The following is a 22,498-nucleotide window of genomic DNA, read 5'->3' as shown; positions in this document are numbered from 1 at the left end:
CTTTTTCACACCTTGTCGTCGATGGCCTGATAATTCATATGCTGTATTGCCATCTCTGGTCTTTCCCCGCGTGGATGACGGTGTTGGGTTTCCGGCTCGAATTGTCGTCGTGGCTGCTCGCTCGTGTGCTTCTGTCTCGGCTTGGTTGCCACCGAAGCTCGGCTCAGCGCTGTGCCGCTTGGGGGAGCTCAGGCCAATTCAGCGGGAACGGGAACAGGCAATGGGGCATTCCCCATGTGCGCATCACCGCTAGGCCAAAAGTTGCCTGGTTTCATCAGCGGACCAACATTACAGACCGATGATTGGCCCTCGCTTCAATCCGGTCATGCCTGCCTGCCCTGCCTTGCAGCTTGCCAGCCATCTGGCTCCGCTCTTTGCCAGCGTCACTCCTCCAACCCTCGAGTCCCCAACAACAAGCCCCATCGTTCGTCAGTGCTGCAACTGTTCATTCCTAGCGATACGCTGTTCGCGCCCTTGAATTAAGTGAATTCTAGAACGCCAGCACCACCTATTATCGCTTTATCTGAGAGCACATCCTAGCATCAGCAGTGTTCCAGTCCGACGTTACTCAACTCTCCGGATCGCCTTCCCCACATCATCGTCGATCTAGCGAAGACACCGGCGCTATGTCTAGCAAAAAGAAGGTCCTTTTGAAGGTTGGATGCGCCGAGATGACTACAGCGCTTGCGCCGCTTGCTAATGGCATGGGATTTTAGGTCATCATCTTGGGCGACAGCGGTGTCGGCAAGACGAGTCTGATGAACCAATATGTACGCTGCCGATGCCCCTACCCGACCGCTACTCGACGCTCACGGATCCAATGTCTGACTTTGTCTCGAATCACAGGTCAACAAGAAGTTCAGCGCCAGCTACAAGGCCACAATCGGGGCTGATTTCCTGACGCGGGAAGTGATGGTGGATGACCGTCGGGTTACGATGCAGGTGCGCAGACGATCTCGGCCCAAGAGCTTGGCTTATTCGTGGTGGGCGTGGGCGCTAACATAAGGTTTTGATGACAGCTCTGGGATACAGCAGGCCAGGAACGGTTCCAGTCGCTCGGCGTGGCCTTCTACCGCGGAGCCGATTGCTGCGTGTTGGTGTACGACGTCAACAACTCCAAGAGCTTCGACGCACTCGACAGCTGGCGGGACGAGTTCTTAATCCAAGCATCCCCACGAGACCCGGATAACTTCCCGTTCGTGGTGCTTGGAAACAAGATCGATGTGGAGGAGAGCAAAAGAGTGGTGAGTTCGGCTGGGGGTCTGCCGGAGTGGACGGGAGCGAGAGCGGGGCTGACCAAGTTCAGATCTCAACTAAGAGGGCTATGACCTTCTGCCAGTCCAAAGGAGGCATCCCCTACTTTGAGACCAGCGCAAAGGAGGCGATCAACGTAGAGCAGGCGTTCGAAGGTAGGTTGCCATCGGCACCAGCGAGAGAGAGCTACAGCTGACCGCCCATAGTTATCGCAAGGAATGCGCTGCTTCAAGAAGAGTCGGAGGAATTCAGCGGGGACTTCCAGGACCCTATCAACATCCACATCGAGAACGACCGGGACGGTTGCGCGTGCTGAGCAGGGAGGAAACTAAAATTGATTCGGATTTCACTTTTTTACTGGTTATGTGCTTTGTATGATATCATGCCCGGTGTGTCTGGCTGCTTTTGTCCCAAACGGGAGAGTCGGGTTGTCATTTCTGTCCCAGGGAGAGCGTTGTTGGGATGCCTCATAAAGGTGGAAGCCTTGGTGTAAATGGTATATGGTATCAAGTACTTTGTACAAGTGTGCCACACCGTGGCAGGCTCATCTAATATTTCGACTGGGCACATGCTTCGAACGAGAAGCCACATGAAGACGTAACAGCTTAACATGAAAGTTACGCCATTTCAATACACAGTGTTGTCTGCTATAGCTAACCCTAACCCCGCATCACGAATTCGCGCCATTTTAGGGATGGTCAGGGGCAGTCTTGGCGTCGATGTTCTGTTCTTGGTCAGTCGCAGTCGCGTGCACCAGAAGCAAGCTTGCAACCCGCAAAGTCCAGTCCCTAACTTGGCTCCTCCAAAAGCCCCGGTGTTTTGAGACATTGCTGTCGGGTGTCGCGGTAGTCTGTGCGACGACGTTCCTTCGCTTATACTTAGGATCTGCGCTCCTTTTGCTTTCTATTGCCTTTGCGAAGTACAAATGCATACCTCATCCATCGGCCTCTTGCCGTTTCAAACCTGACTTCAATTTGTTGACCCGCTTGAACTCGGCATCCTCGGTTTTATTTTGCCCGGAGATGCAGCACCCGTCAAGGCCGTCTCCGTCCGCCGGTCCGCGCACGTTTGTTTCTTCGCGGGGTTGATTTCACGCCTAGGGCGACGATAAGATAGCATCACGACACTCGGCTTACCGACCGACCCGTATACCTCTCCATACCCCTCTCCATACTCTGGCTGCCTGGTGCTATAAGCCGGGGGTTGATCTACGGGAACCGCGAGAGACGCTATCTACACGACTACACGACTACACAGCATGGCGCCCATCGAGCCGCTCCTCCCGGGGGAGCTAGCGCCGGATCATAAACAGAAAGACGAGACCGCCCAGCACTCCACCCAGACACACCCCTCTTCTTCGTCCCGGCGCAGGTCGCATTCAGTCACCGCGGGCATGCTATCCGCAACAGACTCCGAACCTCCCCTCTCCCGCTCCCCGTCCACAGCAAGGACTTCCGGTTCAGGGACAACAGTGTCACGAGGAAGCATCAGCAATCTACGCGAGAAGCTCGGCCTCGGCGGTGTCGCGCGGCGCACCCTCGGGATAGGGCTGCTGCTGGTTGTGGTGTTTCTGTGGACGACGTCCAACTTCCTGGCGAGCGTGAGTTCTCCATACCCCTCCCCATACCCCTCCCCCCACCATGACAGGGTGGTGGAGAGCAGATAGGTTCGGAGTCGGGTTACTAACGAAGACATGGTGCCCGCAGTACATATTCTCCGACGGCACCTACAACAAGCCCTTCTTCCTCGTCTACGTCAACACCTCGTGCTTCGCCATCTCCCTCATCCCGCTCACCATTCGCTATGTCATGCAGAACGGCGTGGACGCGCTGCTGGCTTCCGCTCTACAGCTGTGGCGGGAGCGGAGGTCGGGCTTCACGCTACTAAGGGCACGGGATGGAGAGGGCATTGATGGCCGCCGTGGCGGTGGTGATGGTGATGACGACGCCGGGGAGCGGTTGTTGGTGGACGACGAGGGGAGCATGGAGGCGCTGGACATGGTGCCGCCGGGGGGTGGGGACGACAAGCTGAGCGTGGGCGAGACGGCGCGGCTGAGCCTGGAGTTCTCCATGCTGTGGTTTGCCGCGAATTACTTTGCGTCGGCGTGCCTGGAGTACACGAGCGTGGGGAGCGTGACCATCTTGACGTCTACGAGCAGCATTTGGACGCTGATCTTCTGTGCCATCACCAAGGTGGAGGGGTTTACGGTGCGGAAGTTGGTGGGGGTGTTGGCGTCGCTGGTGGGTGTGGTGCTTATCTCGTCGGTGGACTTGTCTGGGGCGAACGACGACAACCGGGGGAGTTTCCCCCACAAGACGACGGCGCAGATCGCGATCGGGGATGCCATGGCTTTTTTTAGTGCCATTATCTATGGTGTCTACGTCACGGTTATGAAGCGGAGGGTCGGGAACGAGGAGCGGGTGAATATGCCGCTGTTCTTTGGCTTGGTTGGCCTGTTTAACGTCTTGTTTCTCTGGCCGGGCTTCTTCATCTTGCACTACACCGGCATCGAGCCGTTCGAACTCCCCCCCACCGCCAGTGTGTGGACCATTATCGCGGTAAGTTTTACGAGTAACGTACGAAGGGAAGCCTACTGACGCATCTCAGGTGAATTCTGCCGCGTCCTTCTTCAGCGATATCCTGTGGGCATACGCCATGTTGCTCACAACGCCGCTTGTTGTCACGGTGGGCTTGTCCCTGAACATCCCCCTCTCGCTCATCGGCGAGATGATCCAGTACTCTCAGTATTCAAGCTGGCTTTACTGGGTGGGTGCTGGGGTGGTGTTCATATCGTTTTTGTTTGTTAACAACGAGAGCCATGAAGATGGCGCAGACGGGAAAGATGACCTGGCTCCGGGAGCCGAGAGGTCAGCGGTATAGCATTAGATTCTTGGTACTTCATTAGAGGACGCAGAGTTCTTCGCAGGCTACCATTTTAGAGCATAGATGGTAATTTAGGATGCCCACCGCAGGCCGCCAGTGGTGGCCGAGTCTACCAATTATCAAATTAGCGTGGTTTCAACTTGAAGCATAGCACGAGAATCGGGGAACCTTGAGGCTACCTTTAGCCTTGTGCTCTACACGAAGTTGAAACCTAGAGGAAAATAGACCTAGGTTACCAGCGCTCGCTCACGATCAACGTCCTACTAGGAGCTGCTCCTGAGACTCCTGTTGCCTTGAAGCTTCCCAAGGTTTCACTAGGTACGTTGCAGCTCGCCAACCCGGCAAGCAACTTCCACATGGCCGTAGAGCCACGACAACTGCTCCCGTATCCGACCTAGTACTCCTTCGCCTTGCTTTGCTGTAGTGGAACGACCAGCACCTTTGGGACACAAGTGCTGTTTTTGTTCCGAGGGTGGACAAAGTTTGGTTGGCGGGTTCAAGGAGTAAATAAAGCTAGATGAGATAAGACAGCCCTGCTTTGTTTTCCCAACTTTCGTTACTGTTTGGTCCGAGTCACATGTGTTCCATAAGAGTAGAATATGTTATCGGGGTCGCTTGCTTAATCATAGTTTGCCCAGTTTGCTACTGTCATAAATCTCCCGCCCAGTGTTCGGTGACTCTTACAAACCGTACGATATTCCTTCAACAGCAGGACTCCCCCTCTTCTATCCTAGATACCAAGCTACCACGCTTCCGAACTTGGATAGATCCTGCCATGAACTCCCAAGATAACGTCCACGGGCCTCAAGGCCAACCCTATCTTGGGGATAGCATCAACACCGCCACCAGGGCGCTTCACGCCAAGCTGAACAAGGCAATTCTCCAGCATTTCCCGCTAGCCCTACCTCCTCACGCCACCAACCCGTCCATCTACGCTACGGGTCTCCTTCGCATCGCCCCGATCTACTTCACCTTCGAATCTCTCTGGAAAGACCTCATCGACAACCGCGGCGGTGTCAACCCCAGCCCCGAAAGCAGACCTCCGTCCCTCGATACCCCCTCTTCCCAACCCGGAACCAACGCCACACCCTCACCACCAACCATTCCCAACCCTCCATCATGCGAACCACGAATCCTCGCCCTCCTCCAAACCCTGCATCACCCCCTTCTAAGCCGCACCACCCCCCTCCTAACCGACATCCACGCTCTCACCAACCAGCAACTCCCTACCACTACCACCCCTACCCTCACCACGACCAACCTCCTAGCCGAACTCGCCACCCTTTCCTCTTACCAGCAGGAGCAGATCACCCGCCAGCCGAACGGCAATAACCAGCAATCCCTCCCACCAACCACTCACCAAGCCACCACTCAGCAAGCCGTCTTCCTCGCCCGCATCCGACAGTCGGTACGCGCTCGTCCACACGTGTTGCTGGCGTATGCGTGGGTGTTTTACATGGCGCTGTTTTCTGGGGGTCGTGTGCTCAGGGGGTTGTTGGAGGGGGCGGGGGAGGGGTTTTGGAGTGGTTTTGGGGGGGATGTTGAGGGTGGTGAAAGCGGTGGTTTGAGTGTTGGTAGTAATGTTGGGGGTGTTGGGGGTAGTGCTGAGAATGGGGGGTTTGTTGAGGCTGGGTCTGGGCTGGAAACGAAGAAAAAGGGGTTGCCGTTGGGGTTTTTCAGGTTTGAGACGCCGAGGGATGGGGAGGATCTGAAGGTAGAGTTTAAGGAGAGGTTTGGGGAGGCGGGGTGGGTGTTGACGAGCGAGGAGAGGGATGAGGTGGTTAGGGAGGCGGGGGCGATATTCGAGGATATGATACTGCTTGTGGAGGAGCTTGACGGCATGCTCGGGCAGAATAAGCCTTCGGATCGTCTGGGAGCTGTCAAGCGGAGGGGAGGGACACCCACCGTGGATGATGAACTAGCAGGTAAAACGGGATGGAAAGGTGTCGAGCCAGCCACTGGGTTCGGAGCGTGGTACCTGGTTGTGGGAACCCTACTCGCCCTTGTTGGATTGTGGGCGAGACATGCTTGGAAGTGATGTGCGGATGGAAGGGCTCAAGGTTCCGTAATGCCCTGAGCAGTAAACACTCATAGAATGATACGACTAACTATTTCCATGGCTTACAACACATGCTAGCTGCTCTTGGTATGGCACGGCCCAGCTACCTGAACACCTGTAATGCTAGAACAAACAAAAACAATGCCGCCCCATACGCCATAACCGCTGTTCCCGTGGTATGATAGAAGCAACCCAATAACCCAACAAACAACGACCCAAGCCAAACCTGGACAAAATCCAACAAAACACCGAACACCCTTTCCCAGCACCTTAAACCCATACCACCTTCTTCCACCCCAGCCTACCGCCTCAAACAATCACCAATCATCCACATCCCCCTCCCACTGATCGCCCACATCCGCCCACCCACACCCCCACCTCCTGCCCTCACCCTCCCCCCCAGTCCTCAAATCCGCCGCCCTCTCCCTATCCTCACTCCAGCAACGCACGATAAAATCATCTCCCACGGTAACCAGCTTCCCGCCGCTCGTCCACGCCACCGCGCCCACCTCCTTCCCATGCCCGCGCACCAGCGGCGTGCCCCTGCGCACGACGGGCGTGGCGCCGTCCGCCTGCCGCGCAAAAAGCTGGCTCATGCTATTCGTGCGCTTGAGCGCCAGCGGTGGTGCCGGTGCCGATGCCGGTGCCGATGCCGCGGCCGATGCGGACCGGAGCCCCGGCCGCGACCGCGTCGAGGGGGTTTTGTCGGTGGGGGCGCCGACGTAGTACGTTTCATTGTTGTCGGGGGATGATGATGATGATGATGATGATGATGACGACCAGGCGTCGCGCAGGTAGCGCTCGTCGGTGGGGAAGAGCACGGCGGCGCCGTCGGAGCTGCCGACAGCGAGGAGCTCCGGGCGGCCCTCGGCGGCGGGCCGGATGGCTGTCTTGACGTAGAAGCTGGTTGCGTGGAAGAGGGGGTGGCGGAAGCCGTAGAGCGGGCCGAGCCCCTCGTGGGCGGTGCCGTGCGGGTGGTGGCGGCGGCGCGGGGGTTCGGTGCCCGGGAGGGCGGGGGTCAGTTCGGAGGCGTGGCCGAGCACGAGGTGGGCGGTGCTGTAGGCGTAGACGGTGTTGTCTTTGCAAAGGGCGTACAGGCGCGTGCCGTCGCCGCCGAGGGTCATGGAGCAGATGCCGAAGGGGCGGAAGGCGACGTGGCTCGGGGGCGGTGCTGTGTAGGAGACGGGGGTGCTGGCTTTGTGGTGCCGGCTGGTGTGGACTGCGCGGATGTCCCAGAGCTTGATGCTCGCGTCGGCTTCGCAGGCGGTGAGGAGGAGGTGCTCGCGGCCGGGAGGGAGAAATTGCATTGCCGTGACCGAGACCTCGCCGAAGCGGCCTGGCACTTCACCTAGACGGGCAACGTCGCCGGGGTTGGAAGAGGACAGGTGACCTTTGCCCTGTCTAGTCGTTCGTGCGTGCGCGTCGTAAATGCTGTTGACGACGCAACCAGGGTTGAGCGGCTTTGGTATACGGTGACGTAAACCCGCCTCGGAAACAATACCCAAGTCTTGCACGGGACCACCTCGACACCGCAGATCCCAGATCTGAACGCTACCGTCACGACCAGAGGTTGCGAGAACGCAACTAGAGCCGCGGCCGGGCTGAAAACGCACCTGCTTCAGGGACGCTGTGTGGTGGCCGAGAATGGAGACGGGTCGTTGTGTTTGCATATCAATAACTCTGCCGGTCTGATCTCCCGATGCGGTGGCCAACAGTTGGTCATCTTCGGAGAAATCCAGGTCGATAATGGCGTTACCGTGGGCCTGGAACGACAGGTGGATTTTCGAGAAGTCTCCACTCGAGTCCAGTAGGCGTACATAGCCTTCCTCATCACCAACTGCCACAAGACTGCTTTCTACAACGAGTTAGCCAACCGGACACTGAGATACTTGGTTCCATAGACTCACTATGGCAGGTAGTTGTACAGAAAGGGATGGCACGCGGTGCTCCCTCGTGGCTGGACGAGAAATGGGCATCTTCTGGCCGGCTCTGGAAGTCGGCCGTCTCCGTCCTCCAGTCTAAATGAACGGGTTAGAACGCATCTCGGAGTGAAAAATGCCGGTAAAGTACTCACCAGCAACAGGACACTCCAGAGCCTTCTCGCTAGCAAAGCGCATAGCACCCGTCATCCTCTGCACCAGCTGAGCCCCCAACCCCCGGCGATGCAACGGTACAGGCGCCTTCAATGGTGCTGCCATAACCTCGGGCACCTCGTCCTCGTCTTCCAAAACATCATCATCCCTGTAGACAACGTCTTGCAAAGCCTGCCGGGACCTTAGAGACTGGATGGGGCTCGCCAAGCCGGGCCTCACGTCTGCGGTTGGAAGAAGTGGTGATGACTGTAGCGGTGACGGCAAATAACTTGTCTGTTTCTCTGGGGTGGAATGGTTGAACTTGCGGCGCTTTCCCCGGTGGGCTTCCTGGGGCAGGGGCAGGTAGAGTTCCTCCGAGATGGGCTTGAGTGGGCTCGACGGTGTCTGGCAGCGGTTCAGGGCCGGGGCCGTGAGGTCGCAGAGGGCTTTCCGGGCAGCGCTTGGCTTGGACGAGACTCGGGATCGGGGAGTGAAGAATCGCTGAAACTTCCTAGGTGTAATTGACGGGTTTCTTCGCTCCTTGCCGTGGGTTGACGGCGCCCTCGGGGGTGATGATAGGAGAGTGGCGTTCAAAGTGGCCGACCTTCTGGCAGGGGAGGAAGGGATCTTGTCCGCCATGGTCAATGGGTCAATGGGTCAGGTCAATGGCCGTCTTTTGGCCCTGAGGGATCGTGGATCCCTAGGTAATAAGCCTTGCCGAGGAAGAATAGAAATAGGAATTAGAGATTATCGAAAGCGAAAGATGGCAAGACTCGAGGATCGAATCGAGAATGGAATCGAGAAAGTATTACACCCTGCAGACTCCAATCATGTCAGGTCTAGTGTAATTCTAGGTTTGTCCGTTCGTTGTCTGCTGTCTGCTGGAGAGGTCCCGCGGTGAGCACTTAAGAGAGGGAGAAAAAGGGTCTATCAACCTGGAATCCCCGCCGCTCACTGCCCCTGCCAGAACCTGGAATTTGCTGCAAGACGCGGTTCGCGGTGTAGTGACGCGCTAGGCGTGCAGGGGTCTTTAAGTGGTTGAGGCTGGGCGCCCTATAAGATGCTGGCTTGCCGATCTAGCGACGTGTTGGGCCAATCAGTCATCCCAATCGCGCCTAGGGCGGGGCCGAAGCCGCCAGCCTCCCAATAACGCTTGGCGCTTGGCGTTGAAGAACCCCAAACCAAACAACGAACAGCACCCCACTTTCAGGTGAGCTTAACAATTTCGCCTTATCGGTTATCGGCCTGGTTCTCCGCCAAAAATTTCCAGAGGGCAGAACCGCAGAAGCGCTGAAGACGGGAAGCCATCGACAGAAGGAGGGTCCAGCCAGCACGCCAGGGGTTGCATCGCTTGCGACAAAACAGCCCATACCATGGCGATCCAAAAGAAGCACGGCAAAGGCCGTCTCGACAAGTGGTACAAGCTCGCCAAGGAAAAGGGATATCGTGCGCGTGCCGCTTTCAAGTTGATCCAACTCAACAAGAAGTATGGCTTCCTCGAGAAAAGCAAAGTCGTGCTCGATCTTTGCGCTGCGCCAGGGGTATGTGCAATTGCAATTGGGTCTGTGGTCGCAAGTGTTCCCTGAGCTAACAAGCCCAGTCATGGTGTCAAGTGTGCGCCGAGACGATGCCGAAGGACAGCATCATCGTCGGTGTCGATCTCGCCCCGATCAAGCCGATTCCCAAGGTTATCACCTTCCAGAGCGATATCACCACCGAGAAGTGCCGCGCGACCATCCGGACACACCTAAAGACCTGGAAGGCCGACTGCGTGCTCCACGACGGTGCGCCCAACGTCGGTACTGCGTGGGTGCAGGATTCGTACAACCAGGCCGAGCTCGCCCTCCATTCACTGAAGCTGGCGACCGAGTTCTTGATCGAAGGAGGAGCCTTTGTGGTATGTTTGAGAAAAGGGATGAGGGGTCAGTCGTTGGGCGATACTGATCATTCAACAGACCAAGGTCTTCAGGTCCAAGGATTACAACTCCCTGTTGTGGGTTCTCAACCAGCTGTTCACCAAGGTCCATGCGACAAAGCCGCCCTCCTCTCGTAACGTTTCGGCCGAAATCTTCGTCGTATGTCTCGGTTTCAAGGCGCCAAAGCGCATTGACCCACGCCTGCTCGACCCTCGCTCGGTTTTCGAAGACCTGGCAGACCCGGCGCCGAACAACGAGGCCAAGGTGTACAACCCAGAGGTGAAGAAGAGGAAGAGAGAGGGTTATGAGGAGGGAGACTGTACGTGGTCCTGTTTCACTCCTCGCTCAACGTTGCTGACCGGATATAGACACGCAATACAAAGAAATTGCTGCAAGCGAGTTCATCCAGACAATCGACCCAATCGCCATTCTTGGACAGTACAACCGGCTCACGTTCGACCAACCGAAGAACGGCGATGTAGCGCTAGCTGCCTTGGACAAGTTACCCGGGACAACAGAAGAAATCCGGCTTTGCTGCGCTGATCTGAAAGTTCTCGGAAGGAAAGAGTTCAAACTCCTCCTAAAATGGCGTTTAAAGGTTCGGGAGATCTTTGGGTTCCCCACCAAGAAGACCACCAAGACGCCACTTTCAGAGGAGGTGGCCGAGGTGGAAAATATGGACGAGGAGCTCAAGATTCAGGAGGAGCTGCAAAAGATCAAGGACAAGGAGTCATCCAAGAAGAAGAAGGAGCGGCGGAAGGAGAACGAGAAGAAGCAAAAAGACATTGTGCGCATGCAGATGAACATGACGGCACCCATGGATATCGGTATGGAGCAGGAGGGTCCCAGGGGCGCGGACTCCATGTTCCGTCTCAAGGCGATCGATCAGACCGACGCTCTGCGGAGGATAGCCAAGGGCAAGATGACCAAGATCACTGCGGCCGAAGAAGCGAGGAACCGTGATTCAGGCATCGGCTCCTCGGGCGAGACGGATGACGAAACCGACGAGGAAGAGGATAGGCTGGAGCGGGAGCTGGACAACATGTACGACAACTACCGGGAGAAGAAGGCGGCCGCCGACGCTAAGTACCGGGCGAAGAAGGCTAGGAAAGAGCACAAGGATGATGAGTGGGAGGGCGTGTCGGCGAGCGAGAAGGAGGAGAGCGACGACGACGACGAGTTGCTCGAGGAGGACAGCAGCGACGACTCCGATTCGGACGAGGGCGGTGACACCAACAAGCCGCTTCTGCGAGACCTCGACAACACACCCCAGGACGAGGCCGGGCTGTCAAAGCGGGCCCGCGGTTTCTTCAGCCAGGAAATCTTCCAGAGTATCCCCGGGATATTGGACGTTCCAGAAGAGGAGGAGAGTGAGGAAGCGAGCGAAGATGACACGATGGATGTCGACGAGATAGTGACCTCCGACATCGAAGAATCTGAAGACGAACTGCCGACTATTGAGGAGCAAAGGAAGATGCGCAAAGAGAATTCCGCGCGCAAGGAGAAGGAGAAGGGTTTTGAAGTGGTCAAACAAAAAGATGATGATGAGGAGGACGACTGGGAGGAGACAGAGAAGAAGAACAAGGACGGCAGGCCCAGTAAGTTACCTCTTTTGAGCGAGCTCATTCCGATACTAACGGGGACAGACATCGACATCATCACCGCCGAGGCCATGACGCTAGCCCACCAGCTGGCGCGCGGCGAAAAGTCGGCCTACGATATCATCGACGAAGGGTACAACAAGCATGCCTTTAAGGACCGGGACGGGCTGCCCGACTGGTTCCTCGACGATGAGGGCCAGCACGACAAGCCCCACAAGCCCATCAGCAAGGAGGCGGCGGCGGCCATCAAGGAGAAGCTGCGGGCGTACAACGCCAGGCCGATCAAGAAGGTCGCCGAGGCACGGGCGCGGAAGAAGTTCAAGCAGGCCCAGAAGCTCGAGAAGCTCAAGAAGAAGGCTGATCTGCTGGCTGGCGACGAGGTTTGTTACACGCCCTTTCTTAATTCCGAGTTTTGTTGCTAACTGTCCGCCACAGGGAATGTCTGAGAAGGAGAAGGCTTCTAGCATCGCCAAGCTCATGTCTGCGGCCGGGCGGAAGAAGAGGAAGGCGCCTGTCAAGGTGGTCAAGGCCGCGGGCATGAACCGCGGGTTGTCGGGTAGACCCAAGGGTGTCAAGGGCAGGTATAAGATGGTGGACCCGCGCATGAAGAAGGAGATGCGGGCGCTGAAGAGGATCGCGAAGAAGAAGTAGATGGGCGGTGGACGATTTGGGGTGTTATAGTATATGGGCTGTATCATGGGGCTCACAATGCCTTGGGTTGGAATATCAACGATGCAAAGTCGGCATTGCGTTGGTTTGCTCGCTACTTTTTCTGGTTTGACACTGACCTGACGAATGTGCTCAGTGGGTAGAGAGGCCCGGTGAAGTCCATATCATACCTACCCAGACCGAGTCAGCATTATGGGTGAGTGAATAAGATGTTGGCGAGGGCATACCAGTAGTTGACGGCGATACACACCCCGTCGGGCGGGCAACTTTGCGACACCTTGTGGTACCTATCATCTGTCAGTTTACCCCTGAATAAAGCAAGGATCTATCATCCTCCGAAGCAATATGTAACTCACCACATGCAAGGCAAATACAGCATATCGCCCGGCTCCAGCGTCACCCTCATGGGCTGCACCAGGTGCGAATACGGCGTGGCATTCTCCTCTGGCCTATCCGGATCCCACGTCGCAAAGGGCACCATCTCCCCCCCTTCCTCCAGCACCAACTCCAACCCACCACCACCACCACCCCCTTCCCCATCCCCATCCCCATCCCCCTCCTTCTCCAGATCGCCACCCCTCCGAACCCAAACCGCCCCCCTCAACCCCCTCTCCCCCACCCCCGCCTGACACGCCGGCGGCAGCAGCACAAAGTGCTTGCGCCCGGCGACCTGCACGTACACGTTCTCGTAGTTGTCGCGGTGCAGCGCCGTCACCGACCGCCCGTTGCCGATCCACAGGTTGACGGCGTCCGGGTCGCGCGCCAGCGCCACGCGCGCCCAGGGGATGGAGGACGGGATGTCGCGGTGGGAGAGGAGGGGGAGGTATTCGTGGTGCAGGTTGTTGTTTTGCGTTTGGGCGTAGCGGACTTCGGGGGAGGGGGTTGTTGTTGGGGGGTTGGTGGTGGTGGGTGTTGGGGTGGTGAGGTAGGTGAGGAAGCTGCTGAAGGGTTGGTCTTCTTCGTGGGGTTTGGCGAAGACGAGGGTGGGGGTGGGGGAGGTGGGGGAGGTGTAGAGGGTTGGGGCGTCGGCGTTGCTGGGGGGGTGTTAATGTCTTATCAGTGGTTTGGGTGTGAAGAGGGGAGGTGGAGGGAGGAGGGGTGAGAACTGGCGTACCCAGTTGGAGTTACAGCAACGTTGACTAGCTCATCGCCGAGGAAGTCCTTCAGATAATCCACTGTCCATGTCCGTGTTGCTTGCCAGTCGGCCGCACCGCCTCTCACTACGAAAGGGGTGTTTCGAGCAACATATCTCATGAATTCGAGTGCGCTCGGCTCCTCGTCGAGCTCTTCGATGATGGAACTGTTGAGCTCATGGTAGTTTGTAATGAGCTCTGCAATTGGATCGTTGGGTTCGAGGTCCTCCATTCTGATATTGTGAGATGGTTTGTGGTTATTCTCATGATTGCACTTTTCCTGCTCTACTTGCCTAAAGATACGGTTAATTAAACCCTAACCCTAACCAACACTGAGGTGCATGCTGCAAAACACTCGGCCAGTTTCAGGGGGTCTCCCAAGAGCGGCAGCGGCCCAAGCTCCTTCCTCCATGTCTCCAAGCATAACTCAAATCAAAGCCCAGCTGCCGCAAAATTGTCTGTTTTTGGCAACTGCATACATTGGCAATCTGTCACCTAAAACACTTATAGGAGCTCCGATTGCTAGTCGAGTCGCACAGTTGCGTGGCGTCTAACAGCGCCACTGCTTCAATCGATCCCAAGACTTCGTTTCCTAAAATGGGCCATCATCGTTAGCGCATCGCTGCACCAGGCAGGCTCCACCCACAACCTGGAAGCTCCTGGTCACCATCAGTCCATTTCATCATCGACTTATTCCATGTCTCGAGAAACTTGGATGATTCTTGCATCAGTCACAACCACCAGCATCATCAAACGAAGCACATGCCCGTCACTTCAACGCCGGAGCGGTACTCCATCAACCCCTGGCCGAGGTACCCCATTTCCACGTACATGGACATCGCCGAAGCACAAACCTTTAACATACCACCTAATTAAGATACCCGAAGAGTCGCGTGCTTGCCGGGCTCTCGGGCCGTCGTCATTTTGACTATCTGAGCCGTTCCATCGTCGACATCATCACCATCACCATCACCATCACCACTGTGACGCGCGTTAGGCAACCTCCTTTTCTATTTTTCATTCTTGACAAGGCCAGGTAGGCCATTAAAGAATCTCTTTGCGACATCAAGATTTTTAGTCAATTGCTCTGGCACCGTCTCATCGCCACCTCTCCCACTTATCAAGACACACTGGCGGACGACCCCGGCCGAGAACAATGTTCTGCAGCTAGCTCCGCTGTCCTTCTCTTGGAGGTGGCCCGCCTCGTTCGATCAGACATCTCCCGTATTGAGGGTCGCCTATTTTGTATATATCGCTTTTACATCAGTGGCTCTAAATCCGGAGTGCCGCTGAACCCTATCAAGACACCACACATGGTCACCTAGACCCCCAGATATTATGTTGTGGTATCTTCTTTACCCGCTGAGAGGGTGTGTGCTGCTGCTTTACTAGTTACTACCAATCCGCTCATAGCCCCAGCACTAACACGGTTATTACAGCACGACCGAGGCCCCTGTGTTGGCACCCAGTCATCCTCTCCGAAGACTCTTCACGCAATATGGAACCTGGGTCGCCCGTCATGTCAAAACCGTCTTGCCCCTGTCCGGCGCCGTGGTCTTCATATTCCTCTATCTCGTTCCCTTTCTGTACACCTTCGATTCCGCCAACATTACGAATGGCGCCTCACCCCTCCCTCATCATGTTTGGACCGATGCCCGGCCCCTGAGGGATGGCAGCCTTGTCGAGCCCGATGTTGTGATGCGCTCGATCTGGGTACATGGCAGTTACATGAAGGCCCTTGACCGCAATGTCTTGCTCGGCGCCCTCGAGCTACAAGACGCCATCCTCGGCCCGACGACCGACTTTTACCCCCGCCAGCCGCATGGCACTCCGCCGCTGCCCAACCCGGACCCTGAACTTGACGTTGACCTGGACCGCCAGCAACGGGACGCCTTCCACATCAGCAACGGCCTGACCAACCAATCGTGGTTCTTCCACTCCCCGTTGCAGTACTGGTCAGGCTCTGCCGAAAACATCGCCTCGGACCAGGACCTTGTCTCTACCGTCAACAAAAAGAAGACGCAGTCGACTTTTGTCAATACGACTCTGCGACACTCCATCGTGTTCAGCGGCAAGCGGTTCCAGGAACGCCAGATAGTGGCTGCCGATGCGCTCGTCATCACCCTAATCCACAAGCTCCGGTCTCCAGTGGGCAGGCAATGGGTCAAAAGGCTCGAAGCCCTAGCACAGGGCGCGAAACAGGACAGCAAGTGGCAGATCATCCCACCCGACGGCAGAAGCATCGGGAACCAACTGTACCAGTTCCAGTTTCAGCCAATGACATGGTATGACTGGGCCATGTTGGTACCTGCCTACGGCATCCCCATCTACTACCTGTTGTACCGCCTGTCCAAACTGCGCGCCGTCAAGTCGAGGGTCGGCCTGATGGTCACCATGCTGGCACAGATCACAGCATCCATCGTCTCCAGTTTCACCGTCTGCGCCATCTTCAAGGTCGATCTTTCGCACGTCCCTCTACAGACCTATCCGTTCGTTATTCTTGCCATCAGTATGGAAAACTCATTCCGGTTGATAAACGCTGTTATTATGACGTCCTCCGCTATCAGCATCAGCGATAGGATCGGGGAAGCCTTTGGTACCACTGCTCACATCGCCATTGCCAGCCCCATTCAAAACTCGCTCATTCTCTACGGTCTGTCCAAGACCGGTTCGCTAGGTGTCTCGAGCTTCTGTGCCTTTGCCACCATTGCGACCTTTTTCGACTTCTTCTACCTTGCCACCTTCTTCCTCGCCGTTCTTAGCGTCGATGTACGCCAAAGAGAGCTCTGTGAGCTCGAGAAGGCTTCGCTAAAACGGGCCAAGACCTCCCAGGGCGGGCTGCCCAAGCAACCTTGGATCAGCGGTATCTACCCATTTCGCCTGACCGATACGGCCATCTCGACGAGGATCGCAGGATCCATTGTCTTGATAGGTTTCGTTCTCATCGCACAGGCCCATTACACCTCCGAAGGCAGCCATCAATGGCTGAACCAGCTTTCCGGCTGGTCCTGGTGGGATGCTGGAAGCACCCCGAAATCGTCACTGCTGATCGATATCCATCAGGTCAGGAGCGCGGCCTCCTGGCTCCGCATGCAGGACCACGAGACGGCGCGGGAGGTCATCAAGGCCATCAAGCCGTGGGCGCACAGCTACGTGGCCCGCGTCTACGACCCCGTCATATTCGTGCTGAGGGGGGCTGACCGCACCCCCGACACGAAAGACTCGAGATTTTTGCCCGCTGTTTACGACTTCCTTCACCACCAAATCCCGCTGTTTATTGCCTCACTATTGACGATGGTGGCGGCGCTGCGTCTGTTCACGAACCATCTTATTAAGGACCAATTCAAGGATGACGCTAGATCCGACCACCCGGATGACGAGCCATTGCTGTCAGTCCGATCCCTGACCAAAGGGCACACGCTGGACGTTGCCATGCTGGCTGCATCGCCCGGGGGCAAGCTAGTTTCCGTCGGGCTTGATCGCGCCATTCAGATTTGGGATGTGCCGACGGGTTCAAGGAACCTGGTTCCATCCGACCCCGAGGTGCCACTGGAGAATCCGTTTCCCGTATTGAACGTAGCGCTCGACGACAGGTCGAAGTGGTTGGCGCTGGTATCGTGGCAGAGGGTGTTTATCTGGAATGTGGCGGAGAAGCAGTGGGCGGATGTTAGAGATGCTGATCTAGGCGGCCACAGGCCCGAGGCGGTGTTCTTCGTGGCGAAATCCCCGGATGCAGCACCGTCCCTGATTCTAGTGAGGAGAAATGGTATGGGCCTCGAGGTGCCAATGACGGCTGAGAGTCCCCGGGACTTTCTGATCTGCAAGACGCCGTTAATCTGGGTGGTATCCTTTACCGAGAAGCGTAAGTCCAAACACCCCGCCGCAAGTTCCCCTTTCTCATAGTTCTCAGCAGACAACCCCCAGCAGCAACCCCCCCCTGTTGCCATCCTCACCGTCTCGCGTAAGAGTTGCGTTCACCTTGTCAGGCAGCAAGACAGTGGGTGGGTATCGACCGAAGTAAAGCTTGAGGGTAGTACAGGGACAAGGAACATCCATTCCCTGCTTCCCATTCCCGCACTATTCAAGTACCTGATCGGCCGGCCTCAATCCGTCGATCTAGTCGACCTTGACTCGTCAACAGTCATCCACACCTTCCACACAGAGATGATGCAGCCGCGGACACTGAAGCAAATCTCCCTCACGCCAGCGCAACAACCCGGACTCGCATCCCTTACGCTAGCATACACCAGCGCCGAGAGCGGCGACCTCGTCGTTGATACGTATCTCCCCGATATAGAAACCGACATAATACCCCCCTTTAGCCCAGTTGAATCGGGCTCGCACAACCCATGGAGCCAAACAAGGAAAGTTACCAGACATATCACAAACCCAGGTGTGTGGGAAGCACTCCCCTCGGGAAGTATCGTCGGCGTCCACAAGAAACAAACCACCCCCTCACCTCTAACAAAAACACCACCCTCCATCAACTCGCTGCGCAGACGAACCGCCGGCCGCTCCAACTCAGATAACACACAACATACAAACACACCCCCAGAAACACACGCCCAATGCCAAGCCTGGGAAGCCTGGGTCCTCAACCTGCGCCCGGACGCCAAATCCGACTTCGAGACTCGCCCCCTTAACGACGACGCCAGCACAAGCAGCCCGCATCTGATGATCTCCGAACTCGGCCCCATGACGCGGCTAGGCACGATGAGTGTTGCCGTCGGGCTAGGCGACGTCGTGAAGGTGGTTAGCGCCGGGCACGAGTACTTTGATCAGGGGCGGGCTGGGTCGTTGGGCGGGATGGGCATGGGCGTGGGTTTGGGGTTGGGGATCGGTGGTGACGGGCTGCAGTTGCAGCAGGTTATGGGTATGGGAGGGAGGAGGAAGAAGGGGAGTGGTGCTGGGTTGGGGAGGGGCGGTGCTGGGGGGAGGAGGGAGAGTGCGAATGCGAATGGGGATGCGAATGGGAATCCTGGATGAGTTATAGTAAGGGAGGGGGGGGGGGTGTTTGTTATTAGATGGGCTGGTCAGGATTCATGAACGGTTGGGTTTGTAGTGACTATTAGGGAGTTGAAATGATTGAATACCACATGACTGAAGTCAATCTAGCGTTGGTGCCGTGGGTCAGGGCTAGAACTAGTAGGCACAACGACAAGGGACCGCGAGCTTCGAACAAGAACGAACATGTGAATCTAGGTTCGGTTTGTACCTTGGTATTTTCGCGGTCCAAATTACTCTCTACCTAATTGAGGAGAGCTGGTTCTTACTATATATACATATATGGGCATAATTACGGTAGCCTATTCCAACCCCGTTCCCAGTTGTACTACCCCATGGCCCTAACCCAGGCTTATGAACCATAACCACTCGCTTTACCAACGCGTTGAAGATCTTTTCAAGCAAATAACAACCTCTTCCGCGAGCAATGCTAAGCTCTCAGCTTCCAGTCGCAGTGAGGTCGACTCCCCACTCCTCGTTTTCGACCTGCTCGACGAGTGCGGCAAACCTAACAGGGGAGCTTTCCGGATATTGCACTATAACCTGATGGCTAGTCGTGTCCCGGTTTGGGCCTGTTAATGTGTGTAGAAGCGGGCTTGCCACCGAAACCAAGATGCTCAACGCGGCCGCGCGGTTAGGCATCCCCCCCGGTAGAACCCAATCAACGGCCCAGCCGCGCAAGTCGATCATTGACCGAACCGCTGCGCTGACACCGTCAAAGCTCACCCCGGAGAATTCGGGCAGACTGCGGGTTGGATCATCTCCCGGCAGCCATCTCTCGCCTTCTAGGGTCAGGTAGCCGAATGAAAGCGAGGAGGTCAACGTCCGTATGTCTTGAGGCAAGGACCTAGGCGCCGCCGTCACCTGCAAGTAAGTCTGCCGCTGCTGCTCTATCTCTCTTGACACCATGTCTCTGACTCTAGATAAGGCTTCTAGTCGTTTCTGATCGAGGGGTCCTAAGAACATGCCGGTGTCAGTCAATCATCGGCAGAACGAAACATGGGTTTCAACATACTTATAACGGTGTCTGGCAGCTCGATGCCAAACCTACTTCCCGGGCCGGCTTGCCAGCAATGTGAGATTGGGTTCCGGGCTTGCCGTTGTACAATTGACGAGAGCACTCTGAACTCCTTTACCATCTGTAGTTTCCACATTACCCAAAGCCACGCCAGTGCATCGCCGCTGCCGTCATCGTCGTCGTCGCCGTCGTCGTTGTTATTGTTGTTGTTGTCGGCGTCGAAGGAACTAGGCGGTTTGAACAAAGACACCCAGCGCCGCGCTTGCACACAGGGTCTTTCTGGCATTTGCCATCCGCGCTTGTGAGCCAGAACCAGGAACTGAACGAATGTATGCCACTCAATCTTGTCTGGTATCTCAGCTGCTTCGTCTTGTATCACCTCCTGCAGCAGTTCGCATACGTATTCATCGTCGTCAGATTCGTCCGACGGTCCAAATCGGCTAGATTTGGATCCTGGAGATACTTCCCTGGCTTTTCTCCGCACGGCGACATCCAGGTTGTCTGCGTTTCGGAGCCACCACTCGAAGTTGCCGGCTTCTGCCGGGGGTTCGGGCGTGACGGGGGGGGCGGCGAGTTCTGAGGAGACGGCACGAGCAGAGAGTCTGATGGGCAAAGCGCACCGGGTTCGGTTGTGCTGCGCATCAAGGAGCTTGGTGTGGTAGCATGGGCCCCGGAAGCATTGGCGAGTCGACGGCAGCACCGAACTGGGGGGCGCTGACTGGCCACTGCTGGACACATTCCCGGCGGCCTCATCCAGAAAACGCATGCCGTCCAACCCGATCTTGCAAGGTGGTGATTCAGCAAAGCCGGGCCCGTCCTCAAGCTCGAGAGTGATATGCCTGCATTTGTCCTTGAGTTCGGCCGAACAGGGTTCGACAATGCAAAAGACCCCTTCAACCCAAGCATCGGCAATACAAACGCTAAGCTTTGCGCCTTCCCCGTCTCTACACGACGCAAGGCTCACATTCTCGGCAACGAGAACGTACGTTGGGGGCCGGATGTTGATCGTAACCGCGGGGGGCTCGTCCGTAGCCGTTTCCGCGTCCGAGGGGTACGAGGTGATGGGGGCTGAGGTCACGAAGCCCGACATGAGCTCTTCAAGCGGCCGGTGTTGTGCGCGATCCAGTTCTTTGTCCGACATGGACTCGACAACCTCGTCAACTCGAATAGCCGCTGGTGAATGGTCGAGGCCAAGACCAGCGTTCCCAGAAGGCCCGGCGGCTGCGTTGTACTCCTCCGAATCGAGAGGCACTTGGAAATATTTTCCATCCCTTAGTATGAGCCCGTATTCCACAACATTTGGGCCCCTACCACACGGGTCCCCTGCTGGAACAGTTGCGGCTGTCGGCTGTCGGGCGGGAGGCTCGCAGTCGTCGTCTGACTCGTTGTCCGCCTCGTATGTGTCGTCGCCTGTACCGCCCGTGGCTCGATTCACAGAGCCATTGGGATTAAGTGGGTGCTTGGGGGGCTGCCTGGTAAGTTTCCTTTTGATAGCGTTCCCAAACCCCTTGACAAAGTCAACCGGGTTACCGGGCTGTTTTGTTGACGCTGGAATTGGGGGTGCATTCCCCCCGAGTATTTGAATTGTCTGAGGGTCGACTTCTAGGACTGCACGCCGCAGTCTCCCGTTTTCTTCAATCTTCTCAAGCGTCTTCCCGTGGTTTACCATCTCGGCCTTTATGGTGCCGAGAACCTGGTTTGCATTTGATCGCCTTTGAGGACACACGGGAGTCAGTTCGATCCGTGCCGCACTCCCAATGTAGCTGTCAGAAAGGATCTTACCATGACTCGGAAGCATTGATCGACGCGAGCGTGAGCGCCATGGAGAGTTGCTTTTGGGCGTGTTCAACGTCACGAACCATGCCACTGATCTGATCCTTATTCAGAAGAAAACCGCAAGCATTCTTGCTTCGACGGAAGACCCGGTTTATAAACCCTCTTGCCTTGCCAGACTTGCTTGTAGACGTCATATCAAATCGGTTGAGCAGATCGCTTGCATCGTTTCTCACCCTTTCGACTTTGCATTGATGAAGTCGACGAAGGGGCGTTGCTTCCCGTCGTCTTCGACGTCAAGGCTGCGAATATCAGGGCGCCTGTTGATAGTGGTTTCTAGCACTGTCTGAATCTGTATAACCAATTAGTTAGATGTACGGAGCTGATGGATGGTCAAGAAGCTGTCAACGTACACAAGCAATCCCACGCAGACCATCCTTGTACCGCTGCGATTCCTCGGGTGCGTCCTTGATATCCAGGCGTAATTTGTTGATTTTTAGGACGAAGTCCCAAAGTGTGAGGACGCTAGCAACCGTTTCAAGGGCCATCCTGTCTCAAACTCACATTTCCGGACGTAGACTTGGAGTCGCGGTTGAGTCAATGGTCCCCTGATCCTTCCGCTCAGCAGCGGGCTCCAGCCATTGTTTCAATGGACTTTGCGACGCTGGCACGCCGATGTATATATCCCGATTGTTCTGTTGCGTGGGCCGCAGGGCGTCAGCCGGCAACTCTGCCTTCTGGTTGCCTTGTCCGTCGTACCCCTTCGGTTGACCAGTAAGGGTTGCAGCTCGCACAATGCCACCCCCTCTCTGCTGCGGAAGCAACATGAAGCATCCAACAAGCCTCGACGCTGGTTTACAGCAGCTCTATGTATGGCCATGTCGTGCGGAAACACAGAAAGCTCACGAATTAGGATATCACTCGATAGGAGGCAGATATAACTCTGCAGGTAGGCACTCCGCTAATAGCCTCGGCCGCAGTATCAAACTGGGAACCCAATTCCGCCTAAGCACCCTCACGCCCCGCAGATTCAACCGCTCGCCATCCTAGCATTGAGAAGGTATACCATTGTGCAGGTGAGATGGAAAAGAGCTGTGTGGCGTATTCTAACTACCA

The 22,498-nt window shown here is 56.4% G+C and overlaps 10 protein-coding genes across 10 annotated transcripts; 5 read left to right on the top strand and 5 right to left on the bottom strand.

Moving 5' to 3' along the window:
- The first annotated feature begins 218 nt into the window (after window positions 1-218).
- F5144DRAFT_200498 (small GTPase superfamily) lies at window positions 219-1,589 on the top strand. Its single transcript, XM_066782907.1, has 6 exons — window positions 219-656; window positions 717-770; window positions 847-942; window positions 1,020-1,244; window positions 1,307-1,409; window positions 1,461-1,589. The coding sequence occupies exons 1-6, from the start codon at window positions 627-629 to the stop codon at window positions 1,568-1,570; spliced, it is 618 nt and encodes a 205-aa protein (XP_066645206.1). The 5' UTR covers window positions 219-626; the 3' UTR covers window positions 1,571-1,589.
- F5144DRAFT_200535 (uncharacterized protein) lies at window positions 1,399-1,903 on the bottom strand. The gene has a single exon (XM_066782908.1). The coding sequence runs from the start codon at window positions 1,864-1,866 to the stop codon at window positions 1,609-1,611; it is 258 nt and encodes an 85-aa protein (XP_066645205.1). The 5' UTR covers window positions 1,867-1,903; the 3' UTR covers window positions 1,399-1,608.
- Window positions 1,904-2,427: 524 nt separating this feature from the next.
- Window positions 2,428-4,203, top strand: F5144DRAFT_200482 (uncharacterized protein). The gene is made up of 3 exons (XM_066782906.1): window positions 2,428-2,854; window positions 2,961-3,812; window positions 3,862-4,203. The coding sequence occupies exons 1-3, from the start codon at window positions 2,513-2,515 to the stop codon at window positions 4,132-4,134; spliced, it is 1,467 nt and encodes a 488-aa protein (XP_066645204.1). The 5' UTR covers window positions 2,428-2,512; the 3' UTR covers window positions 4,135-4,203.
- A 548-nt stretch (window positions 4,204-4,751) lies between these two features.
- F5144DRAFT_628897 (uncharacterized protein) lies at window positions 4,752-6,175 on the top strand (the record flags this gene model as incomplete). The annotated part of the gene is made up of 1 exon (XM_066792358.1): window positions 4,752-6,175. The coding sequence occupies exon 1, from the start codon at window positions 4,913-4,915 to the stop codon at window positions 6,173-6,175; it is 1,263 nt and encodes a 420-aa protein (XP_066645203.1). The 5' UTR covers window positions 4,752-4,912.
- A 13-nt stretch (window positions 6,176-6,188) lies between these two features.
- Window positions 6,189-6,562, bottom strand: F5144DRAFT_569104 (uncharacterized protein). Its single transcript, XM_066788679.1, has one exon. The coding sequence runs from the start codon at window positions 6,474-6,476 to the stop codon at window positions 6,300-6,302; it is 177 nt and encodes a 58-aa protein (XP_066645202.1). The 5' UTR covers window positions 6,477-6,562; the 3' UTR covers window positions 6,189-6,299.
- On the bottom strand, window positions 6,514-8,907 carry F5144DRAFT_601623 (WD40-repeat-containing domain protein; the record flags this gene model as incomplete). The annotated part of the gene is made up of 3 exons (XM_066791158.1): window positions 6,514-8,051; window positions 8,104-8,214; window positions 8,271-8,907. 3 exons carry the CDS (start codon window positions 8,905-8,907, stop codon window positions 6,514-6,516), a joined length of 2,286 nt encoding a protein of 761 aa, XP_066645201.1.
- Window positions 8,908-9,274: 367 nt separating this feature from the next.
- Window positions 9,275-12,511, top strand: F5144DRAFT_200420 (Spb1 C-terminal domain-containing protein). The gene is made up of 6 exons (XM_066782904.1): window positions 9,275-9,809; window positions 9,869-10,165; window positions 10,224-10,503; window positions 10,553-11,782; window positions 11,831-12,165; window positions 12,221-12,511. Exons 1-6 carry the CDS (start codon window positions 9,642-9,644, stop codon window positions 12,434-12,436), a joined length of 2,526 nt encoding a protein of 841 aa, XP_066645200.1. The 5' UTR covers window positions 9,275-9,641; the 3' UTR covers window positions 12,437-12,511.
- Window positions 12,378-14,051, bottom strand: F5144DRAFT_200440 (cupin-like domain-containing protein). Its single transcript, XM_066782905.1, has 4 exons — window positions 13,569-14,051; window positions 12,811-13,488; window positions 12,682-12,741; window positions 12,378-12,624 (listed from the first exon to the last, which is right to left on the bottom strand). Exons 1-4 carry the CDS (start codon window positions 13,817-13,819, stop codon window positions 12,549-12,551), a joined length of 1,065 nt encoding a protein of 354 aa, XP_066645199.1. The 5' UTR covers window positions 13,820-14,051; the 3' UTR covers window positions 12,378-12,548.
- Window positions 14,052-14,349: 298 nt separating this feature from the next.
- Window positions 14,350-18,573, top strand: F5144DRAFT_628893 (sterol-sensing domain of SREBP cleavage-activation-domain-containing protein; the record flags this gene model as incomplete). Its single annotated transcript, XM_066792357.1, has 4 exons — window positions 14,350-14,399; window positions 14,465-14,623; window positions 15,027-17,449; window positions 17,501-18,573. 4 exons carry the CDS (start codon window positions 14,350-14,352, stop codon window positions 18,571-18,573), a joined length of 3,705 nt encoding a protein of 1,234 aa, XP_066645198.1.
- On the bottom strand, window positions 18,547-21,834 carry F5144DRAFT_200402 (uncharacterized protein). The gene is made up of 4 exons (XM_066782903.1): window positions 21,796-21,834; window positions 21,392-21,734; window positions 19,607-21,321; window positions 18,547-19,547 (listed from the first exon to the last, which is right to left on the bottom strand). The coding sequence occupies exons 2-4, from the start codon at window positions 21,577-21,579 to the stop codon at window positions 19,030-19,032; spliced, it is 2,421 nt and encodes an 806-aa protein (XP_066645197.1). The 5' UTR covers window positions 21,580-21,734; window positions 21,796-21,834; the 3' UTR covers window positions 18,547-19,029.
- Window positions 21,835-22,498: the final 664 nt, after the last annotated feature.

The sequence above is a fragment of the Chaetomium tenue genome (assembly GCF_020726465.1).
Source record: "Chaetomium tenue strain MPI-SDFR-AT-0079 chromosome Unknown F5144scaffold_3, whole genome shotgun sequence".
NCBI lineage: Eukaryota > Fungi > Ascomycota > Sordariomycetes > Sordariales > Chaetomiaceae > Chaetomium > Chaetomium tenue.
The sequence above is the reverse complement of the archived record's forward strand: the minus strand, read 5'-3'. Positions and strand labels throughout refer to the sequence as shown.